Here is a 14,882-nt window from a genome sequence, read left to right as displayed (position 1 = left end):
AGTTTTTGCTGCTTGATAATTTTGTAGAAATCGTGATAACATTTAATGAAAAAACAGCATTTATTTGAAATAGGAATTTTAACATTTTAAATGTCTTTACTTCACTTTTTATCAATTTAATGAGTCCTTGGTGAATAATAGGATTGTCTTTTTTAATCTGACTTACCCCAATTTTTACCCCAAAAATATTAAGCAGCCCAACTTTTTTCAATATTGCTAATGATAAGAGTTGTTTCCTTGAGCAGCAAATCAACATATTAGAATTATTTCTGAAGGATCATGTGACACTGAAGACTGGAGTAATGATGCTTTGATCACAGGCATGATTTACATTTAAAAAATATTTTATAACTAATTTCACAATATTAATGTTTTTTATTTGTCAAATAGATGCAGCGTTGAAGATAAGAGACTTAATTATATCAAACTTTTGATTGGTATGGTACAATTTCTTTTAAATACCTAGCCTAAATGTATTTTCCGCTTACCCTGCAGTGCTTACTATTGCTACCTTGAGATTCATAATGCATGGATGTGTTTGTGTATCAGATAAACTGCTGGCGCCATCAAAATGGTTTCAGACGCACTGGAGCGGCGATAGAGCTACACTCACTCTCACACACCTCAACAAGGAGGATGAGGGGCTGTACACACTTCGTGTCATAACCAAGTCTGGCTTTGAGACACATTCTGCATATGTCTTTGTCAGAGGTGAGGACTACTAAAGTGAACTATTTCTAACTCAGCCTGCTACATTATTGCAAGCCACTTTATTCATACTGGTAATACAGTAACTATGTGTTAAATGAAGGCTACAGTACTATTACAAATAGATGTAAATAGGGGTGGTGATGATGGCTCTGTGGATAAGACACATGCCTTTGGTGTGAGAGACCCGGGTTCGAATGCGAGACACCAATGTGTCCCTGAGCAAGACACTTAACCCCTAAGTTGCTCCAGACGAGTGCGACCTCTGACATATATAGCAATTGTAAGACGCTTTGGATAAAAGTGTCAGCTAAATGAATAAATGTAAACGTAAATATTAAAAAGTGCGGTTTTTGCGTGTGTTAAATAACGGTATGAACTGGCAAGTATCAAAACAAGTGCACATTTCACCCCTGAATTATTGATATATTTACTGGTATTGTAGAAATCCACTAATCAATTTGATTCTTCCTCAATGAGCAAAATTATAATTTTGTTTTTATAGATTTTGTTATTTTATATTGCAGATTTTCAAAATATTCTAAATTATTACAGATTGCTGTAATATCACAATTCGTTACGTGCTAATTGTTTTACAAGAAAAAAAGCATTAAACTAACTCTTTTGGCTTGTACTGTGTGTGAGTTTTGCATGTCTCTCTGAGCCTCCCTTCACAGTTCATGTTTCATTCTAAATTTATCCTTGTCGTCCCGTGTCTATGCTGTCATGACATTCAAATGAAGGAGTCACACTTAACACTTCCCAAGAGTAGTTGCAATACACTTTTTAAAACTTGAATTGCATTTAGATTTTAATTTGGCAACCCTTTATTTTAAGGTGACGTAGTTACATTGTACTTACTTAAGTAATATTAATTAATTACTTTTAATTAACTGTACTTACCAAAGAGTTACGGTTAGGGTTTGGTTTAGGGATAGTTAATGTATTTATGAATAATTCAATGTTATTCCTATAGTAAGTGCATGTAGTAATGTGTAACTACCTCACCTTAAAATAAAGTGTTAATACTTTTAAGAACAACTTAAGTACAAATGTATATGCGATTAACATCTCTATTGAAAATTGAATGTCATGTATATGAAATAGATTTGTTAAATTTAGTATTTAGTACATTTAAAATATTTTAACTTTAAATGTAATATTGAATAACACACCAGTTAAATTATAATAAAGTGCTTTAGTTTTTTAGTCAACACTTTAATGAGTGTACTTCTTTAAAGCACGACAACATGAAGTTTTATGTAACAAAGTTCAGGAGGAGCAGGTTCAGGTAATCAACCAATCAGCACAAGAGGAAGCCGGAATAAATATAGCCTTCCCTCACCTCTGTCCCATGACAGTTTCACAGCATCCCTCCACCACCCCATCGCCTCACTCTCGGCTGGTTTCTATCCCAGTAAAGGGAGTACTCTGGGCTCGGGCCAGATTTCGAGCTCGGAGCCCTCTCCTGGACAGCACGCCAAATACATATAAATTACTACATCTGATTTCATGTATGTGTGAACTTGTGAAATATTATTAAAACATAATGATTTTAAAGTATCACTTTTAAAAAGCGTGGCCTTTTACTTCAATTACAGTTCAATTAAGTGCACATTCAATACAACTAAGTGCACTTCTTTTTCACAAGAAGATGGCATGTGACATTGTGAATTTGAACTAATAGTACATGTTTAAATGATTCAATTGTTGAAATGATTCACTTCATTTTATTTGTGTGTTTGCTAGATGCTGATGGTGAGGTTGCTGGTGCTCCTGGCGCTCCTTTAGATGTATATTGTCAGGATGCCAATAAGGATTATGTCATCGTTACCTGGAAACAGCCTGCTGTGGACGGCGGAAGCAGCATTTTGGGCTACTTTGTTGATAGGTCACTGCATCTGTATAAAAAAATATCACACACAATCATAAAACATCTAAAGTAGACATAATGAAGATATTAGCCATAAATTACGTATATTGTAAATTAGGTTTTCTACTCTGGGAATGAAGGTCAACATTTCCGCAGGGTTCAGTTCCAACCCTAATCAAGCACACCTGAACAACCTAATTAAGGTTTTCAGGATTACTAGAAAGTTACAGGAAGTTAACACAGTTTTCAGTGTACTCTAAATGCTTTGATCAAGTGTGGAGCTAAGATGTTTACATTCGTAACCGAAATGTTTACATTCGTAACCGAGATGTTTACATTCGTAACCGAGATGTTCCCTTTTGCCATGCTCATTCGTCGTCATCCGACGAAACTCAGAGTGACAACGAAGGGGAAAATCTCAGTTACGAATGTAAACATCTCGGTTACGAATGTAAACATCTCGGTTACGAATGTAAACATCTCAGTTACGGATGTAAACATCTCAGTTACGGATGTAACCCTCGTTCCGAATGAGGGTTACATCCGTGACCGTTGTTCCCCTTCGTTGTCACTCCGAGTTCCGTCGGTAACCGAGATGTTTACATTCGTAACCGAAATGTTTACATTCGTAACCGAGATATTCCCTTTCGCTATGCTCATTCGTCGTCATCTGACGGAACTCGGAGTGACAACAAAAGGGAATTGTTTGTGCATCTTACCATTTCATTTAAACGACAACAGAGTTTTGGAGGACTGAAAATACTAAAATTTTTCAAAAGGGGTTTGACAGTGCATGTTTTTGAAAACGATACCATTATTGTCTCGGTGTAAACTTCAAAAAACGCAAATTTGTGAAAACAGTGACGTTATGCGCATGCATATAGAGTGCCGAAGATACGACGTCGCTCTGTAGGCCAAAACGCGGAAGTGAGTTAGCATTTTAACGCATGCATATAGAGTGCCGAAGTTACGACGTCACTCTGTACGCCAAAACGCAGAAGTGAGTTAGCATTTTAGCACTCCCTGTTCCCTCGCTCTAAAGTCTATGGGATTTTTGAATGGGTTTTTGCTAAATTGCCTGAAATAAGGTCTGTGTGGTGAACAAAGACTCTAAATATTTTAACGTTTTGATCTATGACATAGAACCCACAGTTATAACCTGCTTGTGCTTTTTTTAAACTTTATTGTGCTTGTGTTTTTTAAAATCTTTATATCGGCTTTATAAACGTGTAAGGGTCACAACTCTTTGTTAAACACAGATCTTATTCTTTGCGATTTTCCAAAAGTCTGTGGGGAAAATGCATAGCTTTTCGACCGAGGGAACCCATGCGCCGCTAGCGTCCGAGTTGTCCTACAAAGTGACGTCCTCACTTCGGCACTCTATTACGTGTACAGTCTATAAGCACATAGAGTTTCTTTCATTGCCAACTACTGGCCTGGAAGCACAATGCTGCATTTTTAATCTTTTTCGTGGATCTATGTAAATGGGAATACTTTTGTCAACATACTTTTGTCTTGTGTCTAAGCAAAAAACGATTATTTTTTCTTCCATTTTTAGTACATCGTTGTTGCGTAAACGTACCCTAAATCTCAAATCACTGGAAAATCAGCTAGAACCACCAAACATGGAGTTTTCTAAAATTATGATTTTGAACAATTTAGAGACTAAATGTACGCTGTATACAGTGTCCTCACAGCTGTAGCTAATCTTCTATTACAACTGTTCTGGTTCTTGCGGCTAATCTCACAATTCTGAAAATTTTCTTGCAATTTCTCACTATTTCTAATTTTTGTGAAATTAAGTTTCTAAGTTTTGTTAAAATGAAGTTACAATTACTATTTAATTGTGAGTTTATGTCTCACAACTCTGAGAACTAAGTCAGAACTGTATATTATAATCTCGCAATTGCAAGAAAAAAGTCAGAATTGTGAGATAAAATGTCGCAATTGCTTTTATTTTCTATTCTGTGGTGAAAACAAGCTTCCATAGGATCTAGACCATTTCTTGACTGGTTTTTTTATTGCTTGTTCACAAACAGCCCTGCTCTCTGATTTTTTTTTTTTTTTTTTTGTAACATCAGATTGTATTTCTTCATGCATTAAATTGTATTTTCCTTTATGACCTTTCTCCTGTGTAGGTGTGAGGTTGGCACTACACACTGGGCACAATGTAACGACACTCCTGTTAAGTTTGCACGTTTCCCTGTAACTGGTCTTGTGGAAGGACGAAGCTATGTGTTCCGCGTGCGTGCTGTCAATAAGGCTGGAATGAGCCATCCATCCCGTGTCTCTGAACCAGTAGCCGCTATGGACCCTGCAGACCGCACAAGAAAAGGTAAACAGACTGGCACGGCAAATACACAAAAACAAACTGAAAACAAAACAAGCAGAACAATATACTGTTCATTCTTTCTCTAGGTGCCTCTGCTCCTTGGACTGGACAAATAATTGTAACTGAGGAAGAACCTGTGGGTGAGGAGCTTTGACAACTTTTTTATCCAATTCAAATGTTATTTTTAATGTGATGACCAAAAAAAATATTTGTTCATCCTTAAAACTAAAAAGTTTCAAGATGTAGGATAAGAATTAAGAATCTTTATAAATAACGTTTGTCATTATTTCGATGTTAAGTCTTTATAATGACAAAGTTCGTCATTATTACAAAAAAGTAATTATCTCTTTATATCTTTTGTTAGTGTTATATCTTAAAACTGATGAATTATACAGTACCAATATAAAATTATATTTTATCCTTAATTAATTTAGAGGGAGTGGTTCCTGGCAGACCATGTGACCTCACTGTCATTGAAGCCACTAAAAACTATGTGGTGTTGAGCTGGAAGCCCCCAGGCGATAAAGGCCATGAAGGGGTTATGTATTACGTGGAGAAGGTCAGTGCACAAAAATCAATTGATAAAGCTTTAGTGATTTTTAAAGCAACACTATGTAACATTTTTTACCTTAAAATCATGTTTCCAAAATCTTATCAGTGGTTCATCAAGTCGTAACAGGGTGAAAGGCACTTCTGCCATGGCCTGACGGGGTCGGTATCGCTTTTACTGGCACTGTGTAACTCCGTGGTTTGAGTAGTAACCCGACCACAAAAAAACTACAAAATTCGACTGCTTTACGTCAAGCATTACAATAGTCATTATTTAGTTTTTCTTCGTTTCTGATGTCACAATACATCATCCTTTCAAGAAATCATGTAACACTCTCTACCTTGTCTGTGAACATCGTTCATTCTAAAGCCGCTGCTGGATAAACAACGAGCGTGCGTGCGATGGAAGGCTAAATTATTTACGACAGCGGTAATGGACAATTTCGTTTCCAACCAGTAGGGCGACCAAAGAGGAAAAGATCCATGCTGTTGCTTTAAGGGAATAGGCCTTGAGTGATACAGTATGTTGTATTTTTTCTTTGGTTTAGCAATAATATCTCTGTGTGTGTGTAGTGTGTGTCTGGCACAGACAGCTGGCAACGAGTGAACACTGAAATCCCTGTGAAATCTCCACGATTTGCTCTTTTTGATCTGGCTGAGGGCAAGTCTTACTGTTTCCGCGTTCGTTGCTGCAACTCAGCTGGCGTTGGAGAACCATCAGATCCGACAGAAGCCACCACAGTTGGAGACAAGCTGGGTATGATAAACACAACAGCCTTCAATGAAAATGTGATGTTTTTAATGAGTTGTGGTGGAGAATCTCACTCTTAAAAATAAAAGTTCTGTATTGCCATTTATGGTTCCATGAAAAACCTTTAACATGCATTGAACCTTTTCCATTGCACAAAAGGATTTTGTTTTGTTTTTTTACTTTTAAGAAACCTAAAATGGCCCTTCTGCAAAAACACGCTTTTGGAACCTTTATTATTTAGTTTATTGTCTCTTTAAAATACTAAAATATTATGTTAATGTTTTATTATGCAGCTCTCTGGAATATGCTACTTGATTGTAGTTGGTGTATCGTTTAGCATTCCTGCTCATCTAGATAACTAAAAACATGCACAACAGTCATCTCATATCTTAATATCTTGTTTCATACTAATGCAACTAGTGACATCTTGTGTTATAATTTCTGATGATTATAAAAAATTGGATGACAATGTAATTGATTTTTTTTTTTTTAGTGGAATATATTCAAAAGTGGAAATTTTTTTAGGATATTACATGTATGATTTTAAAAAAAAAATCAACTCAAATAAATATTTCATGTCCAATTAATTATATATTTGGTGAGTAGTCATGTAAAGATTAATGTTAAAATTGTTTAAAAATTATCCCTATAACTCAACTCCAATTATTTATGTTAGCCTTTACTTTACCAAGTAGCTTTTACTTTTTTTTATCTGGATATACCATTAACTCATTATTTACCATAAATTTGTAATATTGTATTAATTATATTATATTATACACTCCAAAAAAGGTCTTATCTGTTTGCATTAGTTAAAACATTAACTAATATGAACTAACAATGAGAAAAATATCTTTACAGTATTTAATAACCTTTGTTAATTTTTGTTCAAAAAGTTCATGTTCATTTTCAAAGTGCATAAACTAAAGTTAACAGATAAAACTTTGAATTTCAAAAATGCAGTAGTAAATTATGAGATTAACATGCACTAAGATTTAAAAAATGCTATAAAATTATTGATTGTTGTCAGTTCATATTAACTAATATTATTACAGTAATGCTAACAAATTAAACCTTGTTATATTACAGTATTAAATTATTACAGCATGCAGATAAATGTTGCCTGAACTTGAATATAATTCTATTACAGTGTAAATAATGTGTAATGGTGTAATACACTTTTTTGTTACCTGCCACCAGATATCCCATCAGCCCCTGGCCGTGTGGTGCCTACCCGCAATACAGACACATCTGTGGTGGTTTCATGGGAAGGGTCACGTGAAGCTAAAGAGCTGGTGGGCTACTACATTGAGAACAGCATTGTGGGCAGCAATACTTGGGAGCCATGCAACAACAAACCAGTTAAAAGCACAAGGTATAACAACACATCGAGTATAATTAATAATTCAGTTGAATTACACAGTCTTGTTGTAAAATGACTGTCAGCAAGTGCGTTCTGCGCCTGTGTGTAAGTGTATATCTGTCTATAGCAGGTTGCAATATTCTATTTTCATCATTTAAGAAGGGAAACCGAAACTATCACTGAAGATATGAAGAGTTCAGATGCAAAAGCCTCTAAATGCCATTTGAAATTTTCTTCTTTAATGATGATTTTTATCAAACTTGTATATTTAAGTTCAGTAATTTCACTTAAATAACAATTAATAGGTAATTATCATTGCCATTTAAGTGAAATCACTGAACTTAAATATGCAAGCTTGATAAAAATGATCATTCTAGAAGAAAATTTCAAATGGCATTTAGAGGCTTTTGCATCTGAACTCTTCATATACAAACCGTTAAAGGGGACATATCATGCAAAATCCACTTTTTTAGCCCTTAAATGCATTTTGTTGTATATTTGGAGTGTTTATAAGTACAGAAAAGATGAAATTACTCTCTTCAGGTGCTTCGTTTATATCTTTATATTCTGTTTTGGTCATATTTTTCAACCTGTTCAGATTTTTCTGTTTTCTATGACGTTTTTTGAACAAGTACGTCACCGTATTTGCAGCGGAACTGACAAATAAGGACATTGACTATACCGGCCCAACACTTCGAGCAATCGTCCATTATTATTTCTCGCTCCGATTTTGTAGTCCAAGCTCAATGATGCAGAGGGCAAGTCAAAATGTACGGTTGTTGGATGTAGTGACCTGAAGCACTTCAAGGATCTCCACTTCAACAACCTCCGCCAGTATAAATAAGGGTTTGCCGATTGACTTCGTCTGAATGAGGGGTAAATTCCTTCTATCATTTAGCTGCTGTGTTTGCTGATGCTTTTCTAAACGTAAGTTATCATATTATCAATACAGATTTTTAGTGGTAAGATTAGACCGTAGTCATTTATCTCATCAGTGTGCTTGTTTTAACAAGAGAAAATAGTCGACTTTCACTAATAACACAACATAGTTAACTGAACTTACATACTACTGCATCCATATGATGACGTTGTTCGGGAAACTCGTCGTCGTCTTTAGCAACTCGCTCGCTCTGGCTCGAACATGTAAGGCTTGATGGACAAGTCTTCCGTTGTTGACATTAACGTGTGAATAAAAATGTTCTTTGAAGCTATAGCAATCGTATATCTCTTATCAAACTACAATAATGGCCGAACGGGGGGAGTTGAACCGAGTGTGAACTCATCGACCTGGAGAGCGGCCGGGGGGAAAGACGCAACTCCTTTTTATTTAAAAGGGAACGCTTCGAAACGGTTTGCTCACAGAAGCACATTAGAAAAGGGGCCTGTTGAGCTATAATAATGAGAAATTCAGACCCAAGAATTGCAGTTATGCTTTATATAGACCACAAATGTATGATTTATAAGTAAAAATGAATGATTTAAAAGCTTGATATGTACCCTTTAACAAAGCAGCGCTTGCTTACCATTTGGAATATCAATCATGCTGATCACTTTTATAATTCCAGGCGGCTCATGCTATTATGAAAATATTAATGCATTTGAATGTTTATATAGATGACGTAAAATTATAACAGCCTTCTGTCTGTCCCGTCTTTTGCATTTATTCTTGTGCACTGACTCGTTCGCTTGGCTGAACAGCCAGAGTTCTCTCTCTCACCGACGGCCCAGCGCCGATTCGACATGCTAAATCAGCCCAAAATACCCAGATGGTGTCCGACTAGAACCAAAACCGGAAAAAAACTAAGCCAACCAATATGAAGTTACTGTGCTGGCGTTCTATCAACTAATGCTGCCTATCAGATTATACGGTGTTCTGCCTTTTGTTTTATTCTCCATTAAAATTGAAATTATGATGTAGCCTGTGTACTTTGTACAGCTTCCATCCGTCCCTGTAACTTCTGATGTCCTCAGAGCTTTGTCCTGAATAATGCGGTCAGAACAGTTAGTATGCTCTTAACCCGCTCCATCGTCAAATGTGCGATATCGATCTATGCAGAGTTGACAGAAAAATGCACTCACGTGCCGTCGCAGGTCAATGCAAAAAATATCTAAAGCGCCGCCTCACGCAGTTCGGGTACCGGACCTAGTTGAAAACAATCATGCGTCTAGCTGGCAGAGTGCCAAAACTTCCACGACTCTTTTAGCTCCACCCTGAACATGGTCGAGCCGACGCGGGACTAACATATCACAGGGAGTGATAATAATGAAGCAACAAGGGTATATTGGTGCATACAACATAATGAATCAAGAAGTGCTGCTTCATTAGCCTGACTTCGTCATACTCATATTCAAGAAAGAATATGAGTCTGAAACTCCTCCATTGGGCTTTGATGGGCTATATGCACGCATAAGTTCCGCATTTGACGTAAGGATGCTCGTCCATTTCCGGTTGTGTAGATTAAAGCGGAGGAAAACCGGAGAAAACGGGATTATGGCAGAGTCTTCAATATTTACTGTCCTCCCGTCTTTGAAACGAAACGTACATACGTTTAGATGTAATTTTATATATAGTTATGTTTATTAAATATAATTTTAAAAAGAAGCACAAACACAACGAGGGGTGTATGTTTTATCTTTTTTTGTGACTAACGTTTCATTAGTATAACCATGGAGTATAAAATTCACTATAAATTCTCGGTATTGCATTGGACTAGATGATCGGCGGAAGTTATCGAGCATCCTTAATCCTTCACCGGAAATAACGCCGTGCATAGAGCCCATTATGAAGCGTGTCGTAACCGAACCAGGAAAAAAAAAAATCCCTCTGCACTCAATTGGATAGTCGGTAGACCTACAACCAATCAGAGCAACGCATAAGTCAACTCCTTTGCATAGCGCAGTTTTCAAATAGAGAACGTAGCCTGCTTTATTTATTTTAGAAGTTAAATAACGAGTGTTGCTTCTTTAACTTACTTCTCCATGAGTGCCACCAAAGGAGAAACCACAACGACCACAGGCTTTTCATTACGTCCCATCTTCTTAGCGACCGTCAGAGCCAGCTGATAAGTTACACTTTTCCCGAATCATGTGGGAAGGACGCCAAAATATCTTTCTGATCGACAAATACCTTGATTGCAGTTCTCTTTTTGTCTATTAAAATGAATGCGCTGTCGATTTTTTTTTTTACAAAAGACGCGACAGCGGAATCCATACATCTCAATTCTCCCGCTGCTGCAGTCATCTCTGAGGGAAGACAGTTAAGCGTTCTTTGATAACGTGATGATTACGTCCCTGCAGATCATCTGTCCATCATCGTATAAAGCCCGCCCTGGCAATTTGATTGGCCCGTTCATTTTTTGCCTGATCATAATTACTTCACCTCTATTTACATAATTAAAGGTATAGAGGAGGATCTTTCCGAATTTTAGAGAAGACCCGCCCTCTTCATTTAAAAAAAAATAAATGCACATGCACAAGCACAACACTCTTGCTCCCGAGAGGGAACGCCTATTACGCCTTACACAATTATGTTGCAAATTATAAACTAACTCAAAAACATTCATAAAAAAGACAAAATGTCAAATGCCCTTCCGTGTTTTATTTACTTATTATACTGATCGATTGAGTGACCCAGGACTCAAGACATGATATGTACGACCCTTTATCACAGGAAATACGTTCGGAGGAAACTATTTTGCAAATCGCAATTACGTTACATGGCAACATATAAGCAATGCTATTACGTTGGTCCTTAACCTAATGTCTCATTGTTAATACGTTAATACGTATAAATTATTTTTATACATAGTTGCATATGTAATGGAGAAGTAGCTTGTTGCATTTGTGTAATAATAAACACACAAGGTTTTAGAATATGAACACATGAACACACAAGGTTTTAGAATTTTCAGCATGATACCATTTACCATTTGGTCAAAAGGCTACTTTAGACAAATTGAGATGTTTACCGTGTCTATGCGGTGCATGACTTGTGCCAGGGCTAGCATTGCTAAGTAGCTTGCATTAACTTTTACTAGTGATTTTAAATGGATTTCTCCAAATAGCATGACAAACTTTACCTGTCTATTAGAATCTTCGCGACTGCAGCATCAGTGAGAAGCCCAACCTGTGCTTTGTTTTAGCGCACGCCAGCGTGTGATATTCACCCAAAATCACTCTGGTCTTGTTTCTATATTCTGCGGCCTTTCTCTTCTTATCAAACACTTCGTATACATTTTTTCTCTTTCGACCCTGAGCTATTTTCAAAGGAATGGCTGAAACCGTAACTCCGACATAATACACCTGAAAGTGAAAACTACATAGGGATGAGCACGTACGACGGCCTTACGTAAACATATCACCAGAATGATTGACACTTAGGTGGACCAATAGTATAGACTACCCACCCGGAAAAAGAAAATCCTCCGCTATACCTTTAATTACCTCAATGGATCGAGTCCAGACCGAACTTCCCGACCAAAAAATATTGTGGGCGGAGTTCGGGCTGGCATCCAGGCTACTGGTTCATATCTACAACATCAGAACAGCTGTTAAAAGCATGCATACAAAACACAGCGGCGTCCGGAAAAAATCCGCGGGTTGAGCGAAGTGCACGCACAATAATAGGGCAGACAGCCGAAACCAATGCACACTGAAAAGACGCAGAACACAGAAGGTTGTAATTTTTTGTTTGACTTGCATCCCATTCAATTACATGGAGAGGGAAGGGTCTATGACCTATACTGCAGCCAGCCACCAGGGGGCCTTCGAAATATTTTCGTGAAAAACGCTCATATTGGTGTGAACATGCAATTAGGGTTAATGGTCTGTTAAATCAACTAAAGTATGATGAACAACAGTACTATTTGTGTTTGTCTTACTGAGCCCACTAATAAATGCCATAATAACTTGTTTTCACGTGACGTCACGCAACTGCGTTGCCATGGCGCGAAACGCAGATGGAGGGCAGGAAGTAATTTCTATATAATTTCTTTATAATTTCTAGAATTTCTATAGGAAGCACTATAACACACTCAAAATGCCTATATGTTTTCCATCGTTTACGGATGCTCAAATAGATCAAACCACAAGGAGTTTTTATCGTGTGACAAAAGTTGTTGTTCATAAGGGTGAAAAATACAAGAAATTGACAGAAAAACACCTAAAAGGCCTTGCAAACCTACGTCTGCGGTCGGGAGGAGCCGAATGGGAAAATGCCTGTGTGTGTGTGTGTGTGTGTGCGCGCGCAGTGATCACTTCGTCAAATGTGAGTTAATACATTATTTATGTGGCTTATAATTACATTATTCAGGTGTTTAAATACACTTATGTGGCTGTTTGTGTAACGTACCAGTTTCCGAACTTTGTAAAGTCAAAGTATGTCTGTAAGACGAGTTAGTTGCTGCAGCCTCGATGGCAGGCAAATCTCTCAATTCAGTTGAAAATCGGTCCTCTTCATAACGTAAGGATCACGTCCAACATATGTTTCGATTTTCTGTTCATATATTTCTCTTTTAATAGCGTATAAAGTAGTACAGTACGGATTTCCCTCCATCTCGTCCATTGCGTTCTTCACTCCTTGCCCTCCATCTGCGTTCCGCGCGTCAACACAATCACGTGACTGCAAACCACCTATTGTTTGTGTGAGATTTGAATTGTTGTAACATATCTGTCCTCATGTGTTCATGCAGGTTTATCTGTCATGGCTTGACAACAGGCGAGAGTTACATTTTCCGTGTGAGAGCTGTCAACGCTGCTGGAATCAGTGAATTCTCACAAGAATCAGAAGCCATTGAAGTTAAAGCTGCTATTGGTAAGTCATCTGTGAACTCCTATTGATATAACTTGGATATTATGCAGATCTTTGAAATATGATTTCACTTTAAATTCCAACCTTCACTTTAAATTCTGCCCACTGTTCTTGACTTACGCATTTCACACGTCCTAAATGGCACTTCAGTGTCAGGGCCACAACCACCAAACTTCAGCTCCGTTTCCTGCATTTCTCCCAGTAGACGGGGTCAGGACTTGTAGACCTCCTCTAGTTTGGGTCAAAACTGATCCAACGTAGTGGTGACTACAAACCAGCTCACCCTCGTACACCCCTGCCCACTCTCTCAGCCTTTTCAGACCTGTCCCTTTTGCATGCCTTTCACATTTTCTAAGTTCATGCACCTTAACAACCATAAGACTTTGTGTTAAGTTCACTTATCCTTTATGAAACGCACATTTATTACACACTTTTTTCTAATCAAAACAGTATTTTATGGGAAACAAAAACTATAAATGTACACTAAATACAAAAATAAAACACAATTCAACTTAAAAAATCATAAACTAAACGCTATGCTACTTTTTCATAGGGTTTTTGTCTCTGTTTGCTTGATTGATTGGCTGCAATGCAATATCTTAAGATATTTACATTAAATACATTAAAAATACACATATTTCATGCATGGATAACATAGCTTCCAACTTCAATAACTAGCAGTGCCAAATGTGAGTACAAATTTTGGCTAATATATGAAACCTAATATATAAATATAAGTATTGTAATTTTATTATTATTTTAATGTTATAAAAAATAACAAAATAATAATAATTATTTTATTTTACTACGGTGTTGTTGTAATTGTAATGTATTTATTTATTTTATTTTGTTTAGGTTTTTTAAATTTAAATAATAATACAATATAAATATTTTGAATAATATAAATAATAATAATATTATTAGCAGCAGTTGCAGTAGTAGTAGTAGTAGTGTATGTTCATATTGACATATTACATACATATTATATATTCCTTAATTGATCACATGCCTATGATACGTTTTTGTTTTTAGTTTATTTTTAATCAGTAAAAATGTCATTATTTTATATGACAATCAATAAATCGTTTTTTACTCAATACTTTAGTGTGTCTTGCATGTTTTTTTTTATTAGATCAAATTAAATAAGTTAGAGAACCACTAAGTAGATATACAAAAATAAAAATAAAAATAAAAACATAAAGTGTTAGCTTGTTTCCTGCTCTTTCCTACTTTTAGTTCATTACTGTAATTATAATTAAATATTAATGTTAAATATTAATGCTAAAAATAAAATTAGAAGAATATATATACTCACTGGGGATAGTCAGCATGCAAACCTGTTGTAGTGTGTAGCATCTTGTGTCTTTCAGTGAATGTAACACTCGTGTGATGCTTTTTTCATAAAGGTTCAGCACAAAGTCAGCACAAAACCCCTCTGTGACATTCACATGCATAAACTACATTAAATAACGGCATCCTCTCTCCCAAATTACAATC

At 36.4% G+C, this 14,882-nt stretch overlaps 1 protein-coding gene and 1 long non-coding RNA gene across 6 annotated transcripts in view; one reads left to right on the top strand and one right to left on the bottom strand.

Annotated features, from left to right (window-relative positions):
* Positions 1 to 14,882, top strand: part of myom1b (myomesin 1b) — a 52,772-nt gene that overhangs the window by 19,142 nt on the left and 18,748 nt on the right. For all 3 annotated transcript variants that reach the window (XM_089123428.1, XM_089123447.1, XM_089123406.1), the window contains 8 exons: positions 550 to 711; positions 2,458 to 2,599; positions 4,720 to 4,916; positions 5,000 to 5,053; positions 5,348 to 5,472; positions 6,036 to 6,219; positions 7,414 to 7,588; positions 13,267 to 13,388. In XM_089123428.1, the coding sequence (XP_088979554.1) occupies positions 550 to 711; positions 2,458 to 2,599; positions 4,720 to 4,916; positions 5,000 to 5,053; positions 5,348 to 5,472; positions 6,036 to 6,219; positions 7,414 to 7,588; positions 13,267 to 13,388 (1,161 nt within the window). The remainder of the gene's footprint in view (positions 1 to 549; positions 712 to 2,457; positions 2,600 to 4,719; positions 4,917 to 4,999; positions 5,054 to 5,347; positions 5,473 to 6,035; positions 6,220 to 7,413; positions 7,589 to 13,266; positions 13,389 to 14,882) is intronic.
* Positions 1 to 14,882, bottom strand: part of LOC120477407 (uncharacterized) — a 34,352-nt gene that overhangs the window by 787 nt on the left and 18,683 nt on the right. The window contains exons 3-6 of one of the 3 annotated variants that reach the window (XR_016147572.1): positions 6,135 to 6,215; positions 4,705 to 4,895; positions 2,543 to 2,609; positions 2,054 to 2,176 (exon numbers count right to left, since the gene is read on the bottom strand). This is a non-coding gene — a long non-coding RNA (uncharacterized LOC120477407). Of the gene's footprint in view, positions 1 to 2,053; positions 2,177 to 2,542; positions 2,610 to 4,704; positions 6,216 to 14,882 lie in introns of all 3 variants that reach the window. The other 2 variants (XR_016147563.1, XR_016147580.1) reach the window with 2 other exon arrangements.

The sequence above is a fragment of the Pimephales promelas genome, chromosome 1 (assembly GCF_988280905.1).
Source record: "Pimephales promelas chromosome 1, fPimPro1.hap1.1, whole genome shotgun sequence".
NCBI lineage: Eukaryota > Metazoa > Chordata > Actinopteri > Cypriniformes > Leuciscidae > Pimephales > Pimephales promelas.
This window is presented reverse-complemented; position numbering and strand designations above follow the sequence as displayed.